This window comes from Channa argus, chromosome 3, assembly GCF_033026475.1.
Source record: "Channa argus isolate prfri chromosome 3, Channa argus male v1.0, whole genome shotgun sequence".
NCBI classification, from domain to species: domain Eukaryota; kingdom Metazoa; phylum Chordata; class Actinopteri; order Anabantiformes; family Channidae; genus Channa; species Channa argus.
In genome coordinates this window covers 7,121,206-7,148,548 of record NC_090199.1, presented here as the reverse complement: position 1 = coordinate 7,148,548, position 27,343 = coordinate 7,121,206, and the positions used below count along the sequence as shown (strand labels likewise).

General features: G+C 39.5%; 1 protein-coding gene across 5 annotated transcripts in view; it reads right to left on the bottom strand.

The window, feature by feature from the left end:
* mad1l1 (mitotic arrest deficient 1 like 1) overlaps positions 1-27,343 on the bottom strand; it is a 90,742-nt gene that overhangs the window by 62,865 nt on the left and 534 nt on the right. For all 5 annotated transcript variants that reach the window (XM_067497625.1, XM_067497626.1, XM_067497624.1 and 2 more), the window contains exons 2-15: positions 26,912-27,064; positions 26,686-26,826; positions 25,993-26,172; positions 25,762-25,886; positions 25,561-25,642; positions 25,277-25,407; positions 24,352-24,466; positions 23,356-23,417; positions 18,380-18,466; positions 17,489-17,633; positions 11,485-11,625; positions 10,995-11,051; positions 9,837-9,928; positions 9,526-9,616 (exon numbers count right to left, since the gene is read on the bottom strand). In XM_067497625.1, coding sequence (XP_067353726.1) covers positions 9,526-9,616; positions 9,837-9,928; positions 10,995-11,051; positions 11,485-11,625; positions 17,489-17,633; positions 18,380-18,466; positions 23,356-23,417; positions 24,352-24,466; positions 25,277-25,407; positions 25,561-25,642; positions 25,762-25,886; positions 25,993-26,172; positions 26,686-26,826; positions 26,912-27,055 — 1,593 coding nt within the window. In that variant the 5' untranslated portion in view covers positions 27,056-27,064. The remainder of the gene's footprint in view (positions 1-9,525; positions 9,617-9,836; positions 9,929-10,994; positions 11,052-11,484; positions 11,626-17,488; positions 17,634-18,379; positions 18,467-23,355; positions 23,418-24,351; positions 24,467-25,276; positions 25,408-25,560; positions 25,643-25,761; positions 25,887-25,992; positions 26,173-26,685; positions 26,827-26,911; positions 27,065-27,343) is intronic.

Below are 27,343 nucleotides of genomic sequence, written 5' to 3'. Positions count from 1 at the left end.
CCATATTATTCTCTCAGATCAGTTTCCCGGAATTTCCAAAAGCAGAGTAACAGAGCTGTTAGTTACTGTATCAAGCTCCTCTCCTGTGGAACTAGCTTCCAGGTGGGATTTAGAAGGCAGACCCCTCTCTACTTTAAAGACCAGGTTTGTTTGATAAAGCTTATACTTAAGGTCTGCTTATATAATCTGTGTATCATATGTTCATTAATTTTTTCGAGGCGGCGGAGGAGGAGAAAAAGAAAAAGACAAATGAACAAATGATACATTAGTTTCTGCTGCTATAGAGTTAGTGTGCTGAGGAACCACCCTTCATGCACTGAGCTCCTCTCGTCTCTTTCACCCTCTGTGGATTTATGCACCACCAGTGTGTGTCATTAACATTGTGTCTTCTGTCCTCTGTTGTTGTGTTTTGTATCCCACGTTGTGGAGCTGTATTTTTCTATTGCACGGTTGCTGTCCCTATCCAACTACCTGTCTCTCCACTTTCACTTACGTCCAGCCAGCCACCCACCCTGAGCCTGGTTCTATCAGAGGTTTTCTCTGTTCAAGACGACTCTTTCTCCTCCACTCCTCCTCCGCTTACTCAAAGCTCTTTATTTTCTGTAACATCTCGACTATGTTTTTATATTTTTTATTTGTCCTTTCAGCTTATCCTGCGAGTTCAGGGTCGCCACAGCGGATCATTGTCCGCATGTTGATTTGGCAGTTTTTACGCCAGACGCCCTTCCTGACGCAACCCTCCCCAATTTCTACCAAGTTCTTTTGGTCCGTTGACGACTGTCTTTACCTATGTTGTCATTCTTTACCAACACCTTGACTATGTAACTGTCATTTTTCTTGCCTGGGCTTGTTGTGATTTGGCATTGTATCAATTTAAATAACTAAACTGAACTGCCAAAGAGGGGCTGATAGATAAGTGCAATTTCCCATGCATTACCTTGATTCTCTCTGTAAAGCTTTTAAACATAATATAGTGCTACAATAAATATGCAAATGAACTGAGTCACCTTTGAAGTTCAACACATTTAATAAAACCTGCTGCAGTAAAAACACAGGCAATAGGAGTTTTAATAAATGTTTCATAAAATATTGATACCTTTATTATAGTCTGAGTCCCAAAACATTTGACGCTAGCAAAGTATTAAACAGTGACACAGATGAGTAACAGCAACAAAAGAAAACTATTAGAAATTGGAAACCAAATACATGAGCAAAACCAGAAATGTTTCCTAAAAGCATGATTTTCTTCTTTTCTTTTCTGTAAAATCTAAATAAATTACAAGTGTCTATATTAGCATAATGCCAACATAAGAAAATGCACCCAAATGGCAGCACATGCACACAACATGCACACACACCAATCTGAGCTCTTGATTACTGGCTAACTTAGATCCCATATTCCCCCAAGCAATGGCTGCCAAATAAACTACAGGCGTGGGGAGAGCAAGAGGCAGACAAGGAGAAAGTGGATAAGAAGATAAGGAAAAGTGAAGGACACAGAAAAGAACATTGGGAGTAAAAGAAGGTCAGTACCACTGCCCTGCACATATGGAAAAAGCAACATGGATGTATAAATAACACTATCAATAATTGAATAGGAACAGGGGGGACTGAGCTTTCCAAAATAAAGAATGGAGAATGTGTGTATTTATATCAAACCATTTTCAACCAGACTGCACACACGTCACAGCCAGCTAAAGTCTTTAATTTTCTTCCTGCTTACGTTTTCTGAAGTTATACAGAAGTATATGGAAGATTTATTCAAAAGGTACATCTGTACATGTGTTCTGATAAACAGAGCGAGAAAATGAAAGGAGACAGATATGTAGATATGGAGTGCAAACCCAGCACACACACACACAAAAAAAAATAAAATCCTCAAAACGCTGCCAACAGCTACATGCTGTCAAAAAGAGAAAAAATCTCTATCAAACACAGTTCCTTAAAATTAGGTCAAGCTAAAGAAAAGTATAATTTTTTTGATGTAGAATTCACTTTTTTGGTTGTGTGGACTGAGCGGAGGGAGGAAGTTTTGATTGATTGCTCAACAGCAAAAACTAAGAAATTTGCATTAAAAGTACACAAGCTTCAGAGTAAGCCGAAAATAGCAAAGGTTTAATTGGTCGAAACCTTTTCGCAAATCTGAGAAAATAGAAAAAGGTCATCCCCCATGTCTTCCTCATTTCTCCCTTCTGTGCAGATAAAATCAACCAAAAAGTAATCAAGAGAAATAAGTAAGCACGATCCCTAAAAACTAAATACAAAAACGACAATTTAAGATCTTCTCACAAATGGGAACATTCATCTAAAATCCTCGCAAAAGGGTAGAGGTACATTTTTGCTGGACATTTGGGAAGAGAACAAACAAAAAAGGTGCACTACTTCAATGCTGCAATAGCAGAAAATTCTCAAACTGCTTCATGTTAAAGTATTTCTGTTGGCCTATTTTGTGTACGACTGTGTGCTTATATGCTAATATACAGTCTAGTGGTTCGCACAGTATTTACAATGCAGTAAGAGAGCAGTGTGCCATTTTAAGTGCTGAAGGCTACATCTCTTATTCATAGGACAACACATCTAATACCACACAGTATTTTTTTTTCTTTTAAAGAGCAAACGGCAGGAAGAGAGAGAGCAACCGAGCAACAAGAAAGACTGGAGAGTGGGACAGGGAGAGAGGTGAAATCAAAGTCCAAGGATTGTCCATTTTTAACAGCCAATCAAACTGCTCTGAAAGGTCCACTCAACACAACTACCACAGGGGACACGTGAGTTACTGAACGAAAGAGGCGACAGACTAATGGCAAGTGAGTATACATGGGTGTCAGAGTAGGAGTACTTCAAAAAAATAAAAAATCAAGAGAGAAGAGACACTGAGGGGCAAACTTCTTTTACGGAGTGACAAATAAAACAGATTAGAGCTTCTGTCTTAGTATAGGTTTTGTTTTTTTTTGCCTCTCTACTTAACAGTCAATATCTGTAACAGGGAAATTACAGATGCATTCACATGATTCGTTCCCCCTTATTCCAATTACATGGCACCGGCCATAAAGATTTTGATATTCTTCTCTGAGGTCTGTAGCAGAATGGAGGTGAACCACGTTTAATTTGTGGAGTTCCAGTGATAAATGAAAAGAAATCCAGATATCTTTCCAGATAAAAGAAAAAGCTGTCCTGATTACTCTAGATAAAGGCACAAACTAGGAGTGGCCAGTATAACATTAAACTACTGCAAAACACTGTTGCAATTTAAGATAAACTTAAACTTACTGTAAATGACTATATACTAATCACACAATGAAACAATATATTTTTGCCTTTACAGCTAAGCAAACATAACAAGATCAAAATGTTGCACCTGGACATCAATTACAAATAATTCTTTTACAGTAGTATACTAGTTGTATTTTGAGGCTTAGGCAAGATATTCAAATGATGGCACATATGCAAACACTCACAAACACAACTTTACTGGATTTATCACTATCATAGATATTGTAGACTACATGAGATGAACTTTTTAGTAAAGAACAGTCCTCTAGAAGCAGCGTTGCAATCTGAAAAAGATCAGTGACTGCAAAGTATTGATACAGGAGAGTGTGACCAGACAACACAGGATGCTGGTGTGTAAAATGACTCTGGTGGTGAGAAAGATAAAGACAACTTGGTCAGGAGGTGCTTCCAGATGGCTGGACCACTACAGCTAATGTGATCAGGGAGACAGGTAGGAGGGTACTCTGTGTGTCATCGGGAAAGAGGAAAGTGGACAAGGAGAGGAAGTTCAGGAGTGTATACAGAGAAAGACCTGGGACAAAATTTTGAGGAGTACTCTCTTTAGAGGACTAAAGAGAGTAAAGTTTCGGGGATGAAGTCAGAGAGGCCAGATTGAGGTTGGGGCTGCCAGGCAGGAGGTCTAGAGGACGACCAAAGAGGAGATTTATGGATGTAGTGAGAGAGGACAGGAAGTTAATTGGCGTAAGGGAGGAGGATGCAGAGGACAGGGTTAGATGGAGGCACATGATTCGCTGTGGCGATCGCTGAAAGGGAACAGCCCAAAGGAAAAAAGACATATGTGTCTTTAAAGCATTTAGTTAACAGGCCGAAAAAACAGCTTGTAAAAACAGATGACGGACATTGTGTATCTGCAGGTGGGGTGTAGGTTGGAAAACAACAATCCAGTCGTAGCATGTAAATAAACATACTCCACACAACACACCCCTAGAACTGCAGCTTTGCCAAAGCCCAGCAATTAGTCATCAGTCGTTTAAAAGCAGAGGAAGGAAATGTATTCACTAGAAGTCGAACCTTCGTACCAGGGCTACCAGCACACTATAGTCTGGACAGACTCTCAATATCTTTCATCTTGTAGTATGTCTATCTATCCTAAATAACATCTGAACATAACGTTGCTGTGTATTATACATTGCCCATGTAAAGACTATGTTGATGCAATCTTTTGCAATGGCAACAATTATCTTCATCTAGACTCTGGCATGACGGAAAGAGCTCAAAGTGGCGCAGTGTTCCGTTTGCCACTGTAGCAGCTATTGTCTGCATTGCATAACAACGTGAGAAGTGAGGTTGTAGGGTAAATAGACTACTTGTTTTAACTTTTTTCGAGAAAACTCTCAGCTCTCCTGTATTTTTTGAAAGAAAAATGACAAACTCAATCTTCTCCTTCTGCTAATGATTACGATTGCTCCCGCAGGAAGAACACAGGGTCCAAGCACAGTCCGAATGGGATGGATGCAGGAAAACGGAGCATCTCGAAAGCTTCTACCTGCAAATAACATTATTCTTACTAATAAAAACAAAAAGTCGAACAGGGCAGGAGACCTTTACAAACAACAACAAAAAAATAATAAAAATTATCACCCACCTATATTCTATTCGAACCTGCCCAGTTTTCATTTAACTTACAAAGCAAACATTTGGTCAAGATGACATTTTACTACTTTTCATAGCAATTACATAACTATTTTCTATAATTAATCTTAACTCCTTTACCTTTACTCCTCTGAAAAACCAAAGTGGTGAGGGGGGGAAAAAAAAAGGTGCACAAAACAAAATGTATTTACATTTCTGTCATCATTAATAATAAATGTTTGGAATAAACAGAGAATCCAGTAGCTCTAAAAACAAAAAAGATGAAAGCGCTGGAGTTCTGACTTTTCCAATGCATAATCCTAAAGCTGACATTTCAGCTAGATGCTTTCTCATGGAGAGAATTCAATTAGCATGATCAATGACAACCATGCACTTTGAGAGTAAAATGGAAAAATAATTACTTCATAGAAACAAAACTAAAAGAAAATAGCAGCAGAAGTCAAAAGCCTTATTAAAGCCACTGGTAAGTGATCTCTGAAGTGATGTTGTGACTGCTTTTATTGATGTAGCCAATTCCTTTAAATCGGTTTAAGCATTTAAATAACATTTGATTTCTTTTATTCTTGGTTTGTGAATTAGAGGAAGAATAAAAAGTTTTTCCATAGTAATTGTTCTACTTTTTTTGATTCACAAAAAACAGCATCAGCTTTAAAACCCAAACTGTACTGTGGTTCAAAATGTTCTTGAGTCTTTGACTCAAGAACGTAGCTGCTTGCATCCGGTTCAAAGCTCTGTCTCTTGCTCACAGGGTGGTTAACTCGACAGCTCCCGCTCACCTCAACTCACTCATTAGTGGGAGAGCTGTAAGCACAGCTCTCACACTATTGAGATCCTTTTCTTTATTATTATTATTATTATTATTATTATTATTATTATTATTATTATAGCCCGTTTTTCGGTCGCTATCTAGTCCTAGACGGTTTGTCGTAGAAACTTCGTTCCACTTCCTAAACGTAGGTCCCTTTTAGGACAGGGGTGGTATTACTTTTCTCATTAATAACTTTTATACTTTTTATTATATTTCACTTTTTATGAACTTTTTTTCCCATAGAAAATGAAAGGAAGGCACTTAAAATTTCCCTTCAACTTGCCACTTTTCATCTGCCTCTTGTGTCGTCATACTTTGGAGTAGAAACTTCATTTAAAGTTTATACGGGTCTAGTCCCTTTCAACTTTTTCTGGGTGGATCAGCTTCTTTCTATCTTTTATACTTTTTGAATAATCGCAGTTTTAGTTTTAGGCAACTTTTGGAGCTTTTTCAACTTTTCCATTAGTGTGTATTGCGGAATGTTGGAGCAGCTAGAGTGGGTGACATCACACGCACTCTAACTTTTCAGCTTCCACTTTTAGCAACTTTTTTCCTTCTTTTCCTTCTTTCCTTCAGTCAACTTTAATCTTACATAAACAAACTATACATCAGAATGTAGGTATTTTTGTCTTCTTTCAGTAAATGTAACTCTCATAGTGACAGGACTGACGGTTCTTTCTCCAAGTGTCCAGAAGCAGAGAGAGTGCCGTCAAAACTCCCATTGGAGCCCATTATAACAGAGGTTCTAAAAATTCTAATCAAATCACAAACGGGGGGCTGTTTTAAAATCGCCACCACGCCTTCATTTTATGGAGTATCTTCAAATAAAGTACATCAGTGTGTTCATTGAAGCCTTTTGTCACTCACAGTTTTTGAATTGTTTCGATAGGACTAATACTTTTTCATATTTTGAGCATTTTGCGAGGCATAGTCTCAGCACTTTTCCAGCCTGCCTTTGCATTTGGCTCACATGACTCAGCAGGCGGGCAGTCATTGTCATGGTAACGGACACAGCTGCATGACGTCATGTAATCAGCCTCAGAGCTGTGTCCACACACTTTACCTGAGTTTTTCTCCCTCAACATACACAGTGGAGACACACACAGACACACACCCTCACAGACAGGAAATACCCTTTCAAAATAAAAGCCTTTCATAATATGTTATCCACTTTTTAGCATTTAAATGCTAAAATGACTTTGTGGTGAAGTTTCCCTACACACACACCCTCACAGATAGGAAACACACTTTCAAAATAAAAGCCTTTCATAATATTTTATCCACTTTTTAGCATTTAAATGCTAAAATGACTTTGTGGTGAAGTTTCCCTACACACACACACACAGACAGGAAACACACTTTCAAAATAAAAGCCTTTTTTCATTCTTATTTTAATTATTTAGCATTTAAATGCGAAAATGAGTTTGTTTCAACAGTTTTTCAGCATTAAAATGGTTCCTTCATTTCTAATTAGTTACTTCTAGCTTTTTTCTTTACACTTTAATAGCAACTTTTTTACTTTGCTTCTTTTTTTTGTTTCTTTTAACTTTGGGAATATTTACCTTTTCCTTTGTTTCTTACTACTTCTTTCCACTTTTGTTAATCAAGTTGTTGCTTTTTCACTTCTTCCTTTACACTTTTAATAGCAACTTTTTTACTTTGCTTCTTTCTTTGTTTCTTTTAACTTTGGGAATATTTACCTTTTCCTTTGTTTCTTACTACTTCTTTCCACTTTTGTTAATCAAGTTGTTGCTTTTTCACTTCTTACTTTTTTCTTTACACTTTCAATAGCAACTTTTTACTTTGCTTCTTTTTCTGCTTCTTTACACTTTAAATATCAACTTTTTACTTATTTACTTCCTCCATTGTTACTTTCTACTTTTTTCTTTTCTTAATTCAACTTTTCCTGGGATTTTGGATTTTTTCCTTTTCTTGTCATCTTCTTCTTTCTCTTTTTGTTTGTATTTATCTCTCTTCAGCGTTTGCGGCTTTGAACGTACAAACGCCTCTGCTCTCAGCCGCTTCTGAGCGGTCGGCCTCTACCGGGCCACTTAACAGCTCTCCCACGTAATTTCCTTGGAAATTGCCTTTTCTAGTTCAAGTCTACGATCCTTCCCGCGCGCTGCGGTCTGCCAACGGACGACGTCTGGTGGTCCCAGCACCGCACAGAAGACACAAAGCAAAACTTTTTAGCGCAATGATCCCACGATGGTGGAACGAGCTACCAAACTCGATAGGACTTTGCTATGATGTTTTCTCCTTGACTTAGATTTTTGCTGCCTTGTACCTCACTTGTAAGTCGCTTTGGATAAAAGCGTCTGCTAAATGACTAAATGTAAATGTTGACCATTGTTACAGAAGACAAGCTGATCTAGCTAAAAGGTCTGTGTGTCACATTTCTAGTTATGTAAACTAAATAAAAATTTGCCACCATTTTTTTTTTTTACACCAGAGAACTTGGGGTAAACCCAAACACTGCAGGCAAATCTACTGAGATGTCTTCATGTTACTACCCAACAGGTATAAACTATTAGTATTACTAGAACATGAAATGCTCCAATTCGCTCCTATACTCAAAGTGTAAATCACTGTGAGATTCATTATCTCAGTCAAAAAGTTAAACATATTATTGTTTTTACTATGAGAAAATTAGCTTGCCAATTTATTACCTTACCACTATTTTATTGGTCTTTACAAAATGTCATTTGAATGCTGCTTGACAGATTACGGGTGGGGATGATCGAGTACTGTACAAGCGTATGAAAATCAGTCTCATTACATTGGTAATCTAAGCAGTTGACAGTCACACTCCCAAGTATGATCCAAATATAAAGGCAGGGCACAAATAATGAGTTACGCTATAGTAATTTGACATGCAAGCTGATATAATGAGAAATGCTGTTGTGAATTTATTCAAGCATATGATTTTGTAAGTCCTTCATGTCTACTCATTGAGCCATTCATTTCTCCTTTCAAATACCTCTCCATTCAGTCGCTCGTCTCTTCAAATTTATGATGTGGAGGTCTCACTGTGCATTAGACCATGGAGGAGTCCTAAAAATTAACTCTTAAGAACTGACCTCATCCCTTGACAATGCAACCTTGAAACCTGAATGCACACACACACACACACACACACACACCCACTTGTCAATTGCCTTAAAAGTGCCGGTCATGCTTGAGAACACATGGATTTTATTCACCCTACGGCTAAATGGAATCAAACACACTTGCCCACACATGTTTCATTAAAGTGCCCTTGTAGGCTTAGATTGGCCCAGTATGAGACAGGAGTAGCAGAGTCTGACAGAAACACAAACACACAGACAGACACGCAGATAGAAATGTAAAAAGAAGAGGGAATCAGGTAAAGTATAAGTGAAGGAGTTATTCAAATAACTTTGCATGATGAAAGCAGCTGGATTAGACACACACAACTGTGCGTTTGTGTGTCTGCAAGAGAAGCTGGGGTTGCTATGAAACGGTATTATTTCATTTTGGACAGTCGCAATCCAAGCCAACAGGGGTCTACACTTACTTTGGCAACATGTTTTCCTCCTACTGTTGTGTCCATGTTAATCCCCTTAACCAATAAAGAAAGACTTTTAAATCAGCCACAGGTTCTACTGCTTTCCGAGTAGGTGCTGCTAGACTCATACCTGGGACCAATTGTGCTCGAGAAACTGTCAGATAAGGGCAGCGTTTGTGTGAATCAATCTGCAGTGTCACACGGGCTAGGCTGCTACCTTTGGGGTTATTAAATTGGCTCCTTTGTGCCAGATGAGTAAATCCATCACAAAAAACAGCTGGTGGGAAACTCTGGTGCCTACCTGTAGGTTGTGTCTCTCCAGTCTCATCTCCAGATTGTTGTTCTGCTCCTCCAAGCGCTGCCTCTCTGCCTCCAAATCTTCAATTTTCTGTCTGGAAAAAGCATGCACACAGTCTCACTTGTTTCTTTGCCATCCAACATGACGGAAAATAGGTCATTTTTATGTTCAAACAGTAGGTTCAGGTATAACTTAAGTCACATCTGTGCAGCTTTCTCTTTAAGCCTGGGTATATAGACACCAATCATTTATGTGCCGGATTTTTAATGGTGGTCTTTGGAAGTGGTTTTGTGTGTACTCTGTGTGCCAACTACCTGAGTATGCTGACCTCTTCTTTGGTCACTGAAGAGTTGCTGTCAGCACCAGAGGACTGCTGCTTCTTTAGAGACTCCAGCTCCAGCTGCACCTTGGACAGACAGAAGAAAATGGTCTTGGTACACTAACATCAGACCACCTTTGGCTGTGTGCCTGGAAATAAATCCAGATGACTCTATTCTGTATTGTGCTATCTTTCTCAGACAGACATCCAGACAAACAGATATATCTTTTCTACACCATCAGTCTGGTGAATCCTTTCCCATTTCACAATGCCCCAATCTTTAATCCTCCTAGTACTTGTTTTTTTGCCTCTCTGCATTTTAGTTTCTCTCTGATCTCACTCTCGGCAATTATCCCTCATTTCCATTTGCACACCCACTTTTCTCTTTTTTCTGACAGCATCTGTCTGTCTCTCAGCTCATCCTGACTCCCGCTCTTCCCAAGACGGATAAGTAATTACTGCTATACCAGACAGGTGAATTTCACGCGTCAATACTCATTGCCATGGCTATGTTGATGTCTCCTAGGCAACAAGAAGCCATAGAAAGGAGATCACTGAACAAGTGAACACACAAAGACAGAGTCGCAGATTGTGTAAGAGTGCTTACATCACATCCACTTGCACAAGGTAATCCTGTTTTATTCTAACTTTTCTGTAATACTGAAAAGCTATAATTAAGAAAAAACATGCAGACTACTTAACTGATCTGATAAAATTCACATATAAGACTTGAGGTCATTAACAGACCGCATCGTCTTATTAGTGCATTTAAAATTAAGAAATAATTTTCATATTGGTTACTTTCATGTCAACTACAAAATAATTCTGAGCACCTCAGATGGAATTTGATAAGAGAGTGACAGTGGTACTTTGAATATCTGTCTAGTTGCTGAGTAAGCCTGTAGCTATTACAAGGTCTGCAGGAACAACATCATTGCTAGGCGGATTGGAAAAAAAATTTATGCTAGTCAGCATGTTACTCAAAGAGGCATTACAGCATTTTTGACTAGCAGAAAGGCACAGTAGCAAACTGCAACTGGGTCTCCAACAGTTGGGTACCTGGTGCACAGCTTAAATGCTAACAGCTACGATTAATGAGTACATAAGGCTGTGAGTGACAAGCATGGGAGTGTGTGTGTACATGTCCACTTACTGTCTGTAGCTGTATTTTCAGAGTCCCTGTCTCTTCTTGTGCTTTGGTCAGCTGGACCTGAATTAAAAGATGAGATTTTAGCTTTAGGGGTTTCTACATCCTAAACACGACATCGCGGCAGAGCATCTAGGTGACACGGCGTTCTCCAGTTTGTTCGTGCACAAACACACACACAAATTAAATTTATATTTGATGTTTATTAAAACTACAGTACAGTTTTTCCCTTTCCTTAGTTCCCATTGCAAATATCAGCCAGTAGATCAACTGAACCAGAGAACTGATTGGGTAAAACAGAAGCGCTTGAACAACATGCACAGTGCCATCAGCAAAGTGTCAGTTAATAACCTGCATACTAAACTGTGCAGGTTAGGAGTGTGAATAAGGACTTCACCGTATACATTCAATAAAAAATTTAAAAAAAACAACTTTATTTTATGCTATGAAGAAGAAGAAGTTTAGAATTGAGGTTTGTACATGCATGCACACGTACCTCCATCTCTGCATTGTGATTCTGTGTTTTCTGTAGTATGTCCTCTGCCTCCCTGAGTCGTCTGCTGAGTTGAGGGGAGTACTCGCTAGGTGCCAGCTCACTGTCATAGGACTCAAGTATAGCACGCATTCCATCACGTTCCTGTGAAACACACAAACACAACCCTAACACATTTGCGTTTCTGTTGAATTTTCGGGTGTTGAAAGAAAGAAAATCATGACATTACAGAATTGTGTTCAATCAAATAAGTAATGTGTGTGTGTGCGTGAACTTTGATAAACACACTATCCATGCTCTTTGATGTTTTTGTGAATTGTACGTGTTACTTTGTATGACTTTAATATGACAGCCAAATGCCTTTGGTTATGAGGAAGAAAGTATAATGCAGCTGCACTTTTCCCTATCCAAGCTGTGACAAGAGAAGCTTAGGGTTGTATTCATGCTCATCTCCATTTTTCCTCGTGTAATAATCAAATCAAAGACAATTGTCTCTGTGGACAAAGGATAAAGAAAAATCAAAAAATTAAATCAGAGTCATGACAAGAGAAATGACTTTGCAAATGAAGCATATAATATTATGCCGCTTCTTTCTTCTTAACCTAGATGTGATGAGATAATATAAAACTTCAAAAGATTTTTTTCCTTTTCTATACTAATACAATAAGAGACACGCGCCTCATCACTGTACTTCTTCCGGTGAATCAATACACCAAGTAGCTTCTTCTGTTAGAAACAAGAGGATAAAAATTCCTCAAGCCAACCTCAAGTGTCACTTACAGACCGTCTCTAATCATTTCACGAGCCTCTGTTGGTCTGCGTCTTTATGCACATTCAGCACAACACAGATACATGCATACGGGCTTAAAATCAAACATCTATGCATCTAAGGAGAAGTCAGACATTTGCTAAATGCTGTAAAACTATCAAAAAAAAAAAATGAAGAATGTATGACCTAAGGAAATGGCGCAAGAAAAAAAAACACCACAGACAGCTCCTCAACGGTAAAAATGGCCACTTTTATCTAAAGCACTTTACAATGTTGATTCCCATTCACAAACACACACACACACCCCGATGGTGGTGGCTGCCACGCAAGGTGCTCACCTGACCCACCAGGAGCAACTTGGGGTTCAGTGTCTTGCCCAAAAACATTTCAGCACGTAGCCGGGAATGGGGATCGAGCCACTGACCCTGTGGTCTGTGGAAAGCTGCCTCACCAACTGACCTACACCCTAATTATTACACATTTATAACCCGTTTCAGATGCTCAGCTATGAATAACTAGTCCACATTTTAGTAATTTGTGAATAAATAAAATGAAAAACTCATGTTAAATTCTTTTCAATGCACAATGGGTCAAAATAGTATTTAGTCACCAATTGTGCCAGTTCTCCTGCTTAAAATGATGACAGAGGTCTGTAATTTTCATCATAGGTAAACTTCAACTGTGGGGGAAAAAAAAATCCAGGAAATCACATTGCAGGAATTTTAAAGAATGTATTTATAAATTTCTGCGTAAAATAAGTATTTGGTCACCTACAAACAAGCAAGATTTCTGGCTCTCACAAACCTGTAACTTCTTCTTTAAGCAGCTCTTCTGTCCTCCACTCCTTACCTGTATTAATGGCACCTGTTTGAACTCGTTATCTGTTTAAAAGACAACTGACCACAGCCTCAAACAGTCAGACTCCAAACTCCACCATGGCCAAGACCAAAGAGCCAAAGGACACCAGGAGCAAAATTGTAGACCTGCACACGGGTGGGAAGAGATCTCATCCCGTGGGGTCAAACTGATGATGAGAACGGTGAGAAAAAATCCCAGAACTACACGGGGGGACCTGGTGAATGACCTGCAGAGAGCTGGAACCAAAGTAACAAAGGTTACCATCAGTACACTACGCTGACAGGGAATCAAATCCTGCAGTGCCAGACGTGTCCCCCTGCTTAAGCCAGCACATGTCCAGGCCCTTCTAAAGTTTGCCCGTGACCCTGTGGATGATCCAGAAGAGGATTGGGAGAATGTCATGTGGTCAGATGAGACCAAAATAGAAATTTTTGGTAACAACTCAACTCGTTGTGTTTGGAGGAAGAAGAGTTGCATCCCAAGAACACCATAGCCCCTGTGAAGCATGGGGGTGGAAACGTCACGCTTTGGGGCTGTTTTTCTGCAAAGGGGACAGGACGACTGAGGAATGAATGGGACCATGTATTGTGAGATTCTGAGCAAAAACCTCCTTCCATCAGCGAGAGCATCGAAGATGAGACGTGACAATGATCCCAAACACACTGCCCGGGCAACGAAGGAGTGGCTCCGTAAGAAGCATTTCAAGGTCCTGGAGTGGCCTAGCCAGTCTCCAGACCTCAACCCTATAGAAAATTCGTTGAAAGCCCGTGTTGCCCAGCGACAGCCCCAAAACATCACTGCTCTAGAGGAGATCTGCATGGAAGAATGGGCCAAAATACCAGCTAGAGTGTGTGCAAACCTGGTGAAGACCTACAGGAAACGTTTGACCTGTCATTGTTGGTAAAATCTAATTTTTATAGTAATAAAATATTACACATGAGATTAGACTCAGATACCATTCTGTGATATTGTATTATATAACTAAACTATGTTTTCTGGACAAACCAAATATCCTCATACGTGTGTCATCAATTTTCTTGTCTTCGCACATGTAACAATCAATGAGTCAGGCTCTGATAATAAACAGAAACAATAACTCCATGCAGCAGGAAGGTGCAGCTCATTAGCCACTTTCAGACCAAGTTCATTCACACAAAGCATGAAGAGAGTTATTACCTAGATAACTGCTCAGCAGCAGGTAGACAAAAAATTAGGCTGATTTATCTTTAGACTTTGTAAGTAGGACACATAAGAGTTTGGGTAGCACTGGAGTGGACTGCAGAGCAGGAGAAAAGTTTTAGATAATATTTAAGTATAAGAAATAATTACGTTTTTTTTGTTGTTGTTTTTTTAAGTAACTGGGGCCTGGGCTGCTGTCCACAGCAGTCCAAGTGGACAATACACATTTTTCACTTTTCGACGATGAAATCCTTTCTTATTAGACACATTTCTTAATCATAAAATAGGCTCTTTACTTGTGAAGTTCCGTATCTGTTACACATTAGAAAATCTTACTAGTTGTGAATAATTACTACATTTAATTAACATGTTAAATGGTAAATCTGTGATGGTTGCCAGGCAACATGAGTGAGAACAACCTAATCTGCTAAAAAAATTGGCAAACAACCTGTTAATTAATGCAAATTCACCCTCAGACAAGACTGTTAAAATGATGCTTCTCTATCCTTTCGCTGTGTTGATCTGCTCTGCATTATAAAGCAAAGCAGTTGGCATTTGGTAGCTATTTTAATAAACACACAAACAACAAGCCTGCTTAGGGCCATCCTAGAATTTAGAGGGTCATTGAAAGCCCAATAGCCTATTATTACTGTGGCTAATTTAGGGAAAGCATGTGACATTCAGGTTTTAACAAGGCAATAAATACTAGTGTCACAGTTCAGATAATGCCATGTTATATATGTTGATTGCTATAGTGCTTTCTTTTTTTACAAAGGCTTAAAAGCACCTGGTAATTCCTGGATGTAAAATTCTCTGAATAATTTGCTCTGTCAGATTAGCTCATAGGCTAGTATCAGAAAACAAACCATGATTGCTCTAATCAGATTGAGCTTGTGATTAGTCAGATCAAAAGCAACATAATCCATTTAAAGATGACTGAGTTGGGTTCATTTAAAAAGCACTATATACAAAATCATCCTTACTTAATTCAGCGCCATTTGTTCTGGCAGTGAAATGTTGCTATTTGTCATGCTACATTACACAATTGGCTAATTTATCCTGTGAGAATCTTGGAAAGGAGAGAGAGGAAGGAAAGCTAACAGGGAACAGAAGTAAATAGAAAAAGGTATAGACCCATTTAGAGGTCAGTGTGTATTTGATTATCGCCGAATCCTAACCAGCAGGCCCTGTGGCTATTTACTGTCTATTAATGTGCAATGAAATTCACCGTCATCTAAATCAAAAATCTGTCCAGTCTTCTTTGATAAAAACTTTCATTTTAAAAACACACAAAAGGGCAGTGGGAGGACAGTGTGATAAAACTACGTTTTCATCATCTATTTTCTAAAAATTACTCTTGTCCACCATATTTTCTAGTGCGTGAATATGTGACTGTGTCTCTAATGGGGCAGTGAGTCTGTCCCCAAAAAATATAACATACAAAATATGTGAGCAGGGCAATAGTAGCATAAAGGAGACATACTGTTGCATTGTGCTAGAGAGGGAAGGATTAATTTCATTAATGTGTGTGTCTTTGTTTGAGAGAGTCTCCTCTCCACTTCTTTAATACTGCACATCAAGGTGCAGCTGAGCTTTGAACTTAATCATCTTTAAATTGTGAACCAGTGTGTGGCTACGGTCATACCTATTGGGGAACGGGGGAACGGAAGATCTGCGTTGCTTAAAGAACGCCTTCACCGTCTTCTTCTGGGTCTTAGTTTGTGTATTACATGTGAATGAATGCTATTAAAGTTTTCTCTGACTTCCCTTCCCTTTTTTCTCTGACTTCCCATTAAAATAAGTCTGCTTTTCTAGAGTTCCATCAGATGACATCATCTGAACTCCTAATGATGATAAACTCCTCAGTGATGTCATCTGGAGGAGTTTTTCAGCAAGAAGCAATGAAATATTTTAATATAAGCAAGTCAGAGGGAAGTTTTAAAGCAATAATGTACAATTACTTCCTAAACTAAAGCCATGGAAAGCAAATTGAAAATCTGTGAAGTCGCCCTTTAGGTTTCACAAATGAACTCCAGACAATGTCAGGAGGAATCAGCCACAGACATAGTCCATTGTTGGGTTTCATGCAGTGGAGATCATCCGAGTCCGAATCATCCTCATGGGGCAAAAAAATCCATTTGATTTTAGTGAGCCACAGCATGATAGAAAACTTGTGGGAAAGTGTTTTGTTTACGGTACATAGTAGCTATTGTGCATGATAAAATAAAATAAAAAGGTGTCACCAACACACCCATTCGCTTTAAATCCTCCAGACAATTCAGGGCAGAACAGAATGCTGCACCCACTTGCTCCATGCTGCACCCACTTGGTCAGGCACATAATACACAGAATATAAGATGGATGTCTTTGGGGGCCTCTCAATCGCACATTTGCATTCTCACAAATGTGAGAGCTGGCTTCATTGAATGTATTGTTATAACAATACAGACCTAAAACATGGATTGGTTACAACCCTACCTCAGCTATAACAATGTTGTATTTTTCATGATTAAACAAAATAAATGGAGGAGAAATGATAAATAGAAGAATCAAGGTACCAAATATAAGTATAGTAATATAAGTTTAACATAACTTCAAACTGGCCGGACAGATCTAAAATCATCACCTGACAAATGAAATGGGTGTCATTTTGTTGTAAACATCTACTGCAGTGGAGGTTTTTAAAATGCACTGTGACTGGATGATAAACAACAATTATTCACACCCTCGCACACATTTATTACCCTGAATGCTCAGTGAAATCCAAATGGTGGAATTCAATTTCTGCCAAATGACTTTTGTGCCAAGTCATATTTCCAGCATGCCTCCAGCCCCACTTAGTTATGGTACTGGGTTAGAGCATGTGTGCGTGTGTGTGTGTGTGTGTGTGTGTGTGCATGCGTGTCTGATTTGTGTACAAAGAGAGTGAGCGTGTTGACCTAGGGAATTACACTTACTGAGAAATCAATATCTCAGGAAGGTCTAGTCAGGAACTGCAGAGCAAGGGGAAGCAAGACAAGCAGACAGAGAAGTCACATGACATGTGCTGACCAGTCAGCGATCAGTAGAAGAGAGGGTAAAGCGATTAAGAATTCTATGCTGGCCTACTGTGGTCCCTGAGTGCGTAATGTAAAATTGTGGCACTGCCTGGAAACATTGTGTCGTGGGGGTATGAATACTGTGGATGTGTCTGTCAGGCACCTTCGTTAATAAAATCACTCTCTTCTGTAGTCGACGCACAAGAGCATCCTGTGTCTCCCTCTTCTTCTGCTCCTCCAGAGTCTTGCTGCGCTGCTGGGACACCTCCGCAGTAAGCTCAGCCTCTGCGCGCTCCACGCTCCTCACGCTGACAGTCCGAGATAAATTGAATAGGTTGAGACCAAGAATGTGCATGCAGGTTAAAAATAAGGGACAGAGAGGGCGGTGAAGGAGGACAACAGGTTGATTAGTGCTGGATGTTTAGAAAGTCGGAGAAAAGCAATTCATATTCAATTTAAAACAATCCTCCCCAAGAGACAACTTACCTGACACCAGATAATTTCTACCCAACTGTCCAGGAATAATGTGCCAGGTTTGATCAACTGGACAAAAATCATCCCAGCCAGGCAGTAATTATACCACAAGCTCTCTTCAACATCCCCTCCCACACCCGCCACACTCCCATTCTGCCATTTCTAATATTTCATAATGAGCTCAATACACTCAACAGAGGAGAGATGCTTGTTAGCTAATGAAAGCTTTCTTAGCCGGACCAAAACTGCAGCACGAATATACCAGAGCAAGCATGCAGTACTCCCTACAGACATCACCTCTGCCTAAACAGGACAAGTTTAATTAGTGAATTCCCTCTCACACACATAAACATGCGCGCGTGCACACACACGCGCCATTTGTTACTGTCAGGAGTGCTATCAGAATCAGGACCAGTTTAATTACTTTTGTGACAATTAGGGACTTCTGAGAGATATGCTCTAATAGATACATTGGGGGAGAGACACATGAAGGCAGACAGTATGAGAGAGAGAGGTCTGAAGGCAGAGAGAGGGGAGGGGGGGGGGGGGGTTTGCTTGAGTGTGATGAAGTCTGTCTTACCGACTGTTGAGTGTATAGTTCTGCTCTTTCAGAGCGATTTCTCGCTGCTGGATCTGAATCACCTCCCTGGACAGATCCTCTGGTTTCCTACAAACAGACACAGCACAGAACAGTTAGCATACGCATGTGTGTACGTATACACACACACACACACACACACACACACGCACACACAATGAAAAATCAATATGACTGAGAGTGTAAAAAGGACAGAGAATAGATGAAAAACGACAGCGTTTCCATAATCTTTTGTTAGTCAGCCAGCGGGGAGCTGGGAAATAAAATGACATGAGCAGCAGTGGGAGAGATAAGAGGAGGATAGTGGGCCAAATACTGGTCACACTTGTACAAAATAAACTCACTCGGTGGGAGAGATTGACAGATTACAAAACACACACATACACAAACACACAGTTGGAAGACAACAATGCAGGAAGGTCACATACTCCGCAGCAATGGCACCACACAACCTCCAAACTCTAAATCCGCTGTGTATCTATGGATCCGTTCACAAAAAAAAAACAAAAAAACATTTATGCCATTATCTCTTTATCTATTGTCAAGTGGCCACTTATTAGGGTAGTTTAACTCAGAAAACCTGCTTTTGCTGCCACCTAGGATAATAAAAAACATTTTTTTTAAATGGACAACCCTAAAAAGTGATGCTGTATAGTACAACTTGACATCATTCAGCTAATTGTGGCCAGACATTAAACTTTTGACTTGAAAATAAACCATTTGCTGGTACCGTGCTTCATCTCGAGCCAATCTACTGAGCTATATGACAGATTATGGCATATGAAAGGAAAAGGCTGAGCAGTGGCAGTTAAGATGAAGGTTGGAAAACCAGAGAGGGCCATGTGAAATTGTGGATTTATCACCACTTCTGCTCAGCTATTTGGAGCCTTAGGTATGGAAATAATCTCATGACTAAAATATGAGTTCATGAATCATTTGATGGAATAACTACAGTACCCAAAGTAGGTAATTCCACACTGCCCTGAGCACAGGGGGGATAGCCTGCCCCTGAGCTTATATGAGAGGCTGCGTTTCTGTGTTCTTATGTTATTATTATTTATTTCTGGGTGGGGGTGGTCATGGGGGTGGGTGGGAGAAAGCTGTCAAAGTCGATTGCATATTATTGGACTGAACTACTACGAGGTGCAACTCTGAAGAGGGTAGCGTGAGTCTACTATGACTGTACTTTACTCTTAAGTACCAAAATGTGCAGCTTAATCCAGCAATGGAATTAAACCCAAATCAATCCACTCCACTCCGTGCAGCCATCTTCATAACATGCTCTGCTGTGTCACACTCTGCCCAATCACTTCCGTTCATCTGCATTTTGAAAATATTAAAGAAAGTACAGAAGGTTTCAACAGCCATCTCTCGCACAAACGTGATTCAAAAGAAAAGTTAAATAAATCATTAAGTAAGCAAAGGAAAGTCACTGCAAAACCAGATTTTAGTCCAGTTTTGGCTTCAATGTTAGACCTCAACACTCAATAACGCAGTAAGGACAAACTGACTCTTAGCAGTGTTTACATGTGTTCTGGTAAGTTAATGGGATCATTTTACCTTTGAAACCTAAAATCCAAAGCAACCTATGAGTGGATCTCATGTTGCATACAATCTTTAGAATAACTAAAATAATTATACATTCATTCAAGATTTAAAGAACTTTTTCAATCTTAGGGGGGGGAACTAGTTGAGGTGACTTTAAGATCTGTTTCAGCTTTTATTGAAGAGACATTAACCAATAGAACATTTTGAACAGTATGTAAATCAATAGCCTGCAGGATTTGAGCTTGAGGTTTTTCAAAATGAAAAAAAAAAAATATAATAAATAAATAAAATAATAATCTTTCTCCGTCTCTGGCCTGCTCCTGGCAGACGAAGGTGTGGGTTTGGGAGTGTAGGCTCTCGTCATGCAAAGTCCACCAGAACTTGCTCAGCTTTAAGATTTCAAGTAGGCTGAATGGTTACACTACAGAAACCTTTGAATAGTCTTCGCTTTAGCGTGTTCAGCCAACGAGCTCACTATGACAGTGGACGACACATTGCACACAGAGCCTATATTACTGTCATTCTAAGAGCTTTACCCGTTTCACACGCGTGCAGACGCACAGTTTTATCGACTTTTCACTCGTCTTTTATGTGCTAGTGTGCGTTGGCCATTAATTAAAAATACCAAGGATTGGCCCGATTAATTAGCCAACCACTACTACAAAAGTCATTGCAGAGTGACAATTCTGTTTGGCTGTAGCTCAGTTGGTAAGGCAATTGACCATGGACCACAGGGTCAGTGGTTCAATCCCCACTCCTGGCTACAAGTCGAAGTGTCCTTGGGCAAGACACTGAACCCCAAGTTGCTCCCGGTGGGTCAGGTGAGCACCTTGCATGGCAGCCACCGCCATCGGTGTGTGAGTGTGTGTGTGAATGGGTGAATGGGAAGCTATATTGTAAAGCGCTTTGGATAAAAGCACTATATAATCAACTATTTACCATTTACAATTCTTAACTCATAGACAATCTTTGGCACAAGCAGCATTATTGCACTGAACCCTGTTTGTCCATCAATGCCCAAAGAGCAAACACACAACACGTTTCACTTGTCGTGTCATTAATTTACAACCATGGAACTGACCTTGCCAGCAGGTGATCTAAGCTGCGGCTTCACATTTTAAGCTGCACATAAATAGTTTAAGTGTGGTAGACTGTGCAGGTAACAAACTTTAACTGCAAGAAATTTAGAGCACGTTATGAAACACAAACACAAAAGAGTGAATACAGTATTGTGAGAAACAGCACACAAGCACCTCAAACTGTATTTCCAAATACACTGTGTGAACAAGCTAGCATGATCCCAATTAGCTCCATCTCTGAGCCGAAACTACTGCTCCCGCAGGGAAAATGTTGACACGCCGAAACAGTCTCGATTCTGTATTTAGCTACTAAAAACCTAACAAGGAAACAAATTTCCAGAAAACCACCAAGTATATTTTATTCTCAACACTGTTTCACATGAGAGGGTAATTTGAAGAAAATATTTTCATTCCATTTTTGTCAATTACATTTTCAATTGTAAACCACATGGACATATATAGAAGCAAAGAACAATGTTATCAGACTGTGTAACAGAAGGAAAAGAAATAAATACCAGCAACCAGCCAACTGCTGGCAAATGCAAGCTGCGGCTGTGAGGCTGGTCTACTCCACCAGCCAGCCCCCACGGATTGTTGTTGGCGAGGGTTAAGTTCTGTCCAAAAGTTATTTTTGTCTGTGGAAAAAAAGATTCTCCTACTACAGCTTCTCGTTAACATCTGCTCCATTACATATTTGTTTTTCAGCACTAATGACCACCCAGAAATGTCGAATGGCAGAAGAAGTTGCAATACGTAGACTAAAATGATATGTAAAAGGATGCATGATATGCCAGTAGCTTGCAGTTAAGAGAAGGATTCACTAACCAGCAAAAATAACAAATCAATAATGCTAATACGCAGCCGTGTGCCAAAAACACTGCAGCCCTGATAAGATATTTCATATTTAATGACAGAACAAGAAGCACCCCAAACAGGCAGCTTTGTTTTGATGCCAGCATTAATTCACACAGTTACATTACTAATGGCACTGATGCTATCATGCTGTCAAAAGGAGTGTCATCCATTTTTTCTTGTATTGAAACTTAACTACACAATGAGCCAAGTATAATGACATAAATCCTAATTCAGTTTCACTCACTTTATTGCTTAAACTTTCTCAGAAAAACTTTAACAATTACATACATGAAAAGACTCAGAACAGAACAAATTATGACTTAATCACTGCTTAACAGCTTATAAGGCAATCGCATTGTCCCTCTATTGCACAAATCCGCGTCAATACTAATTGTCAGACAGCACTGATGTACTAATGCAGGTGAACAGATTGCTGAATGAAACGCTTTGCTTTCCATTAGCCTCTACATCACAAGACTGCAAGAGGAAAACAACATCCCAACCTTGCTGATAATTAAAGTTGGAAATTTAGTAAACAATAAAAAGCAGCTCGAAGGAGAATCTACATGTTCATTTGCAAACTGCATTAACCTTTACTTTTGATCAGTCTCACACATACGGTTGCCCTTTTGCAGCCTCTTTACGTATTTTATTTATTTTTTTATTTTTTTATCAACAGCTCTGAAGCAGCCTATGACATGGCAGTCTGAACACATGAATTTTAAGAAGGGCTTCAAATTTCAACTCAATCTGCCCAGGATGAAAGTCTAGTCGGACTTACATTTTCAGAGAAAATGATGGACAGCCCAAGCAAATTATTGTATATATTAAACTGAGGTTGGTATTACTTCCCTATAATCCTCCCCGGTCTTTTAATAACTGTAAATTTAACAAATGCTGCAAGGTCCCATAGCACATTACATAAGATTAAAATTAAGCCTTACGTGAGGAAAGATTTCATTTAATTTACTAATTTACAGGGTCTACTTTTTTTTTTTGCCCTTTAAGAAGGTGTAACACATGCACACACACTTTCAGAGTGGAAGGCAAATCGGATGCGCTGTGTGTTCCGTTTAAGATTCCGTGTTGATCACAGCCAGAGTTAATCACAGAGAAAAATGGTGCATGTGCGTGCGTGTGCATGCATGCATGCGATGGACAAGGCTGCAGTGTTTAAAATCTGTCAGATCTGCTCCACTGCTCACAAGGAAACATGAAATCATTCCCTCATTACCAGTTTTGACTCGATGCATTGAGATACACTGAGCGCACACACAAGCAGGTATAAAACAAACACACATATACCGATACACATGGTGGATGGTGGAGGCAACGCATAGTGATGAGGCATATTTATCTGAAGTGACCACAGCTCCACCTAGTGGCACTTTTTTATATTTGAAAACTTATGATTTTGGAAAACTTTTTTTCTGTCTCTCAATCACATGTTTAGCCAAATTTCACAGAGTGTCTGACCTTATGTTGAGTCCAGTAGATTTCCCCAGGTTTTCCCATGCTTGGAGCTTCTCAGCCAGTCTCTAATAATTAAAAGAAACAATAAGTAAGATCTTGTATACACGCAAGATGTGCCACAATATTGTTTAAGCCAAGAGTTGCTGAAGAAAAATGCAAGTTAGAGCCTACCTAATATGTATTTGGCAGGATTTTAAAGATGAACAATGGTAGAACAAATATCACAGGAAACATCACAGAACATTTTGCAATAATTAGGAACTTTTAAAAAAGGTATTTAAAAAAAAAAGATAAAACATTTCAAAAAACATTAAGATAACCAAGTCGTTGACAAAAGAGAACATTAACATACGTAACAATTATTACAAACAATACAAAATTGCCTAATACAAGCTAATAACATAACACAACTTAATGAGTACTGACACTAACAATTAAGCAAAGAAATTGAAGGTCTGAACATAACATGTATGCTCACTGGTCACTTCCTTAGATACACCTGTACAATCTATTGCAATCCAATACAGCAGGTCTGACATGAATTCAAATTTCATAAGGTTATGATTTCTCAGTTTTTAAATTGAAACCGTCAGAAAGTTGATAACTCTACCGTGAGGTTATTATTGAGGTCATGGTGTGTGGTGGAGGTGTACTGGAGTGCTTTTTTTTTTTTTTTTTTAATATACCATATACCACCATATTTAAAACCAATGACAATATCCATCCATCCATTATTATTTTAACCACTTATCCTATTCAGGGTTGGGGTGGCTATAGTCTATCCCTGCAGTCTTTGGGCAGGAGGCGTTTGCGCTCTGGACAGGTCACCAACACAGAGCTTTCATCCTCACATTCACATCTATGGGCCTTTTAGAGTCACCAATTACCGGTGAACCAGGGACATCCCATCTGTGAGGCGGGAGCACCAACTGCCCCACCACCGGCTACATGCTACAGAATAAAATGCATAATTTAGTTTCACACCTGCACGCATTTTACCTCTTTCTCCAGTTCCATATTAACCAGTTCTTCCTTAGTTTTCTCCATCCTCTCCAGCTTCTTCCTCAAACCTTCCGCCTCCTCTTTCAACAGGCTGCAATTCTCTCTGCTCTCCCTGGACAGAGCCAAGTGCACAGACAAACCAAAACACAAAATCAGGTTCAAAGCTTGGGATTTTTTTTTTTTTTTTTTAATCTGATATACAAATAGGATATTTCTGAGCCCTGGCGAGATTTATGAGCCAACATGATTTTAGAACAGAACGTAGGGAGACGGCAGTGTTTATATGCACGTATACAAATGACCTGGTTGAAACAGGCAGTTGAATAACACATTATAATGTACTGCACTAATCTGATTACTCTAAGATGTCAGATTAGCTGCTATTTCACAAAAAGAGATCAAATAAACAAAGCGATCAAAGTGTTTTGGAGGTCGACAGCCAATACTTATTATCAATGACAATGAATGTAGGCTGTGATGTTAGCTTCCCACTTTTAAATACATTACTTTTGCTAATTTGGTTCTTAAACTGCATACTGCAACTGCAACAGCAGGGAATAATCTGGTTCACATTAACATAGCAGTTGCTGTGTACCTGCACTTGATTTATACAGCGTGGACCACTTTTGTCCCACTCTACATATTCTAACTTTTCCATTGCTCGTCATACAGGGTAAAAAGAAACTGTGACCGAATTTAAAGATGCTAACACAATACGAACAAAGTAACCTGTAACCTAATGCTTTTTAGTGGGGTACGATGACCCAAAGTGAGAAGTAAATGTCAAGACATTCAAGTAAAACTTTTTAGACACTGTGAGGTCACACTAGTATTAAGGTAGCATTTAAAAATGAAAGCCTGTCTATTCCATTAGAAGGTGAAACCTTTCAGGAGGCATTAAAAACTCAAAAATGTATTTGACCTGAGAAAGGCATTATCATCTCTGAGGCGCTTCAATTCCTTTTCAAGATCGGGCACTCTAGCCACCTCTGACTTTACAGTCTTGACAATGGCAATGTCTTGCTCTTGGAGGACAAGTCGTCTTTCCAATTCCTGCCAAAAAAAAGTGGAGCGAGAAATTAGTCAAAAGAAATGCCAACAGCGTGTGCGTTTTCAGTGCACCGCGAAAGCATGTTATTATCTCGCTTTGGGTCTGACATTTTATCTGTCAAAGGGAAAAGTTTGCTGTGTGTAAATACAACATACCTTAATCTTGATGATGTGCTCTGAGCAGGAGGACTGGGCAGCCTGGAGATTTTGGCAAAGCTGTGACAATTCCTGATATTTTCTATTTATAATACAAAATCAGACAGACGTGTGTGTTGTCAGCATTGATCGCATGCAGTACCACTGTCTTATAGCATGAAACACCGACTGGTAAGTTTGAGTGTCTGCATGTTTCTTTACCTGCGCTGTAAATCTAGCTGTTCCTGCAACTCCTGGTTTTCCAGGTTTTGAGCAGAAGCAGTGGACTCTTGGTTTTGAATCTTTTGCTTCAGGTCTCTGATCTCATCCTTCAAAGAAATATTGGTCTGGGAACAGATTAGAGTAATCAGACAACAACAACAACAAAATAAAAAAAACGAGACAAGACCAGAACAGTGAAATTCAAGCATGCTCAAGGCTCTGTGTCTCTACCTGGTTTGCAATGTTAAGTCTAGAATCTCGCTCCTCCAGTTTCTTGTTCAGGCTGCTCAGGTTCTTGCGTAGAGCATTATTTGCTTCGATATGCTCAGAAAGGTTCTTTGCTACTTCACTTTCTCTCTCCTCAAATTTTTTAATTTGCCCCAAAAGGTCCTGGTTCCGGTCTACCACATGCTGTAACAGAAAAGATTAAGAAACATGTTTCACTCAATGTCTACTCTGACACTTATTAGTTCATGTATGTAATATATCATTTTGTCTAGTGATGTTATGGGACTCTAAATATATCTATTCTGCTCCAACCAGCCCTCCCTCCCCCTCCTTTGCTATGCTTTTCTACTGTCTGCAACGATTCCATAATGTTTTAAAATGGCCTTTAGGCATTAGTCATTATCCAGTAACTATGACCGCAAAAGCTGTTACTATTTAATAAACACGCAGAGAAAAAAAATTATCTGGCTGGTTAGAAAGGTGAACCTAGTTCAAAAAACCTTAAAAGCAAATATCTCTCTACTGCTGCAAGTCTGACTTTATGCATCGAGAACTATTATATTGGAGCCTATTTATGGAAAAGAAAGTAGTCACTTAAAAAAGCAAGCGTGGTTACTTAATAATAGAATTGATCATCACCTTATTCTTACTTTTTACCACTCATTGTATGACTGTGTAAGGACATGTGACCTGTACCTCCAAGTCTATTGCGCTGTCTGAGGCAGCTTTCTCTAGTTCAAATCGAGCTCGCTTGTGGCTTAACTCCATCTGCTTCTTCTCCTGGTCCAACTGAAGGTAGCGATGCTTCGAATTAACCCTCTCTGCTGCTTCAAGCAGCTACAAAGAAAAACAGCGCAGTCAGTGCAGTGGCTGCATATAAATACAACACAGATTCAAAAGTATTCTGTCAGTCCCTGTTCACCTCCATGCTGCGTTTGTATTGACTCTGCAGGTTCCCACTCCCTGCTGACTGATCCGACAATCGCTGTGGATGTTCGGGACGGCTAATGAAGGAGTTGAACGACTTCAGTGTCGTTAGCACGGTAGTGTCGTCCTCTAAATCCATCGGGACCACCTGCGGTTAAAGGGCACAATTGAGAGGTTCAGACCAAGCGCCAGTTAAGGGTAATGCAAACAGCTCAACTTAGGCGAGATGAGTCACTGGATAACAGTCAATCAAACTGTGCATTCGTGAGCTTGAAGTAGAGATGGACAGATATACAGGCAGATCTCTAGGACACTGAAGTAACCAAATAACGTCAGTATTAGCCCTATAAGTTAGAACTAACTTTACCACATGCCAAAAGGTTCAAGCTTACGTTATTTAGATACATATAAAAGATGGCCAATGTGG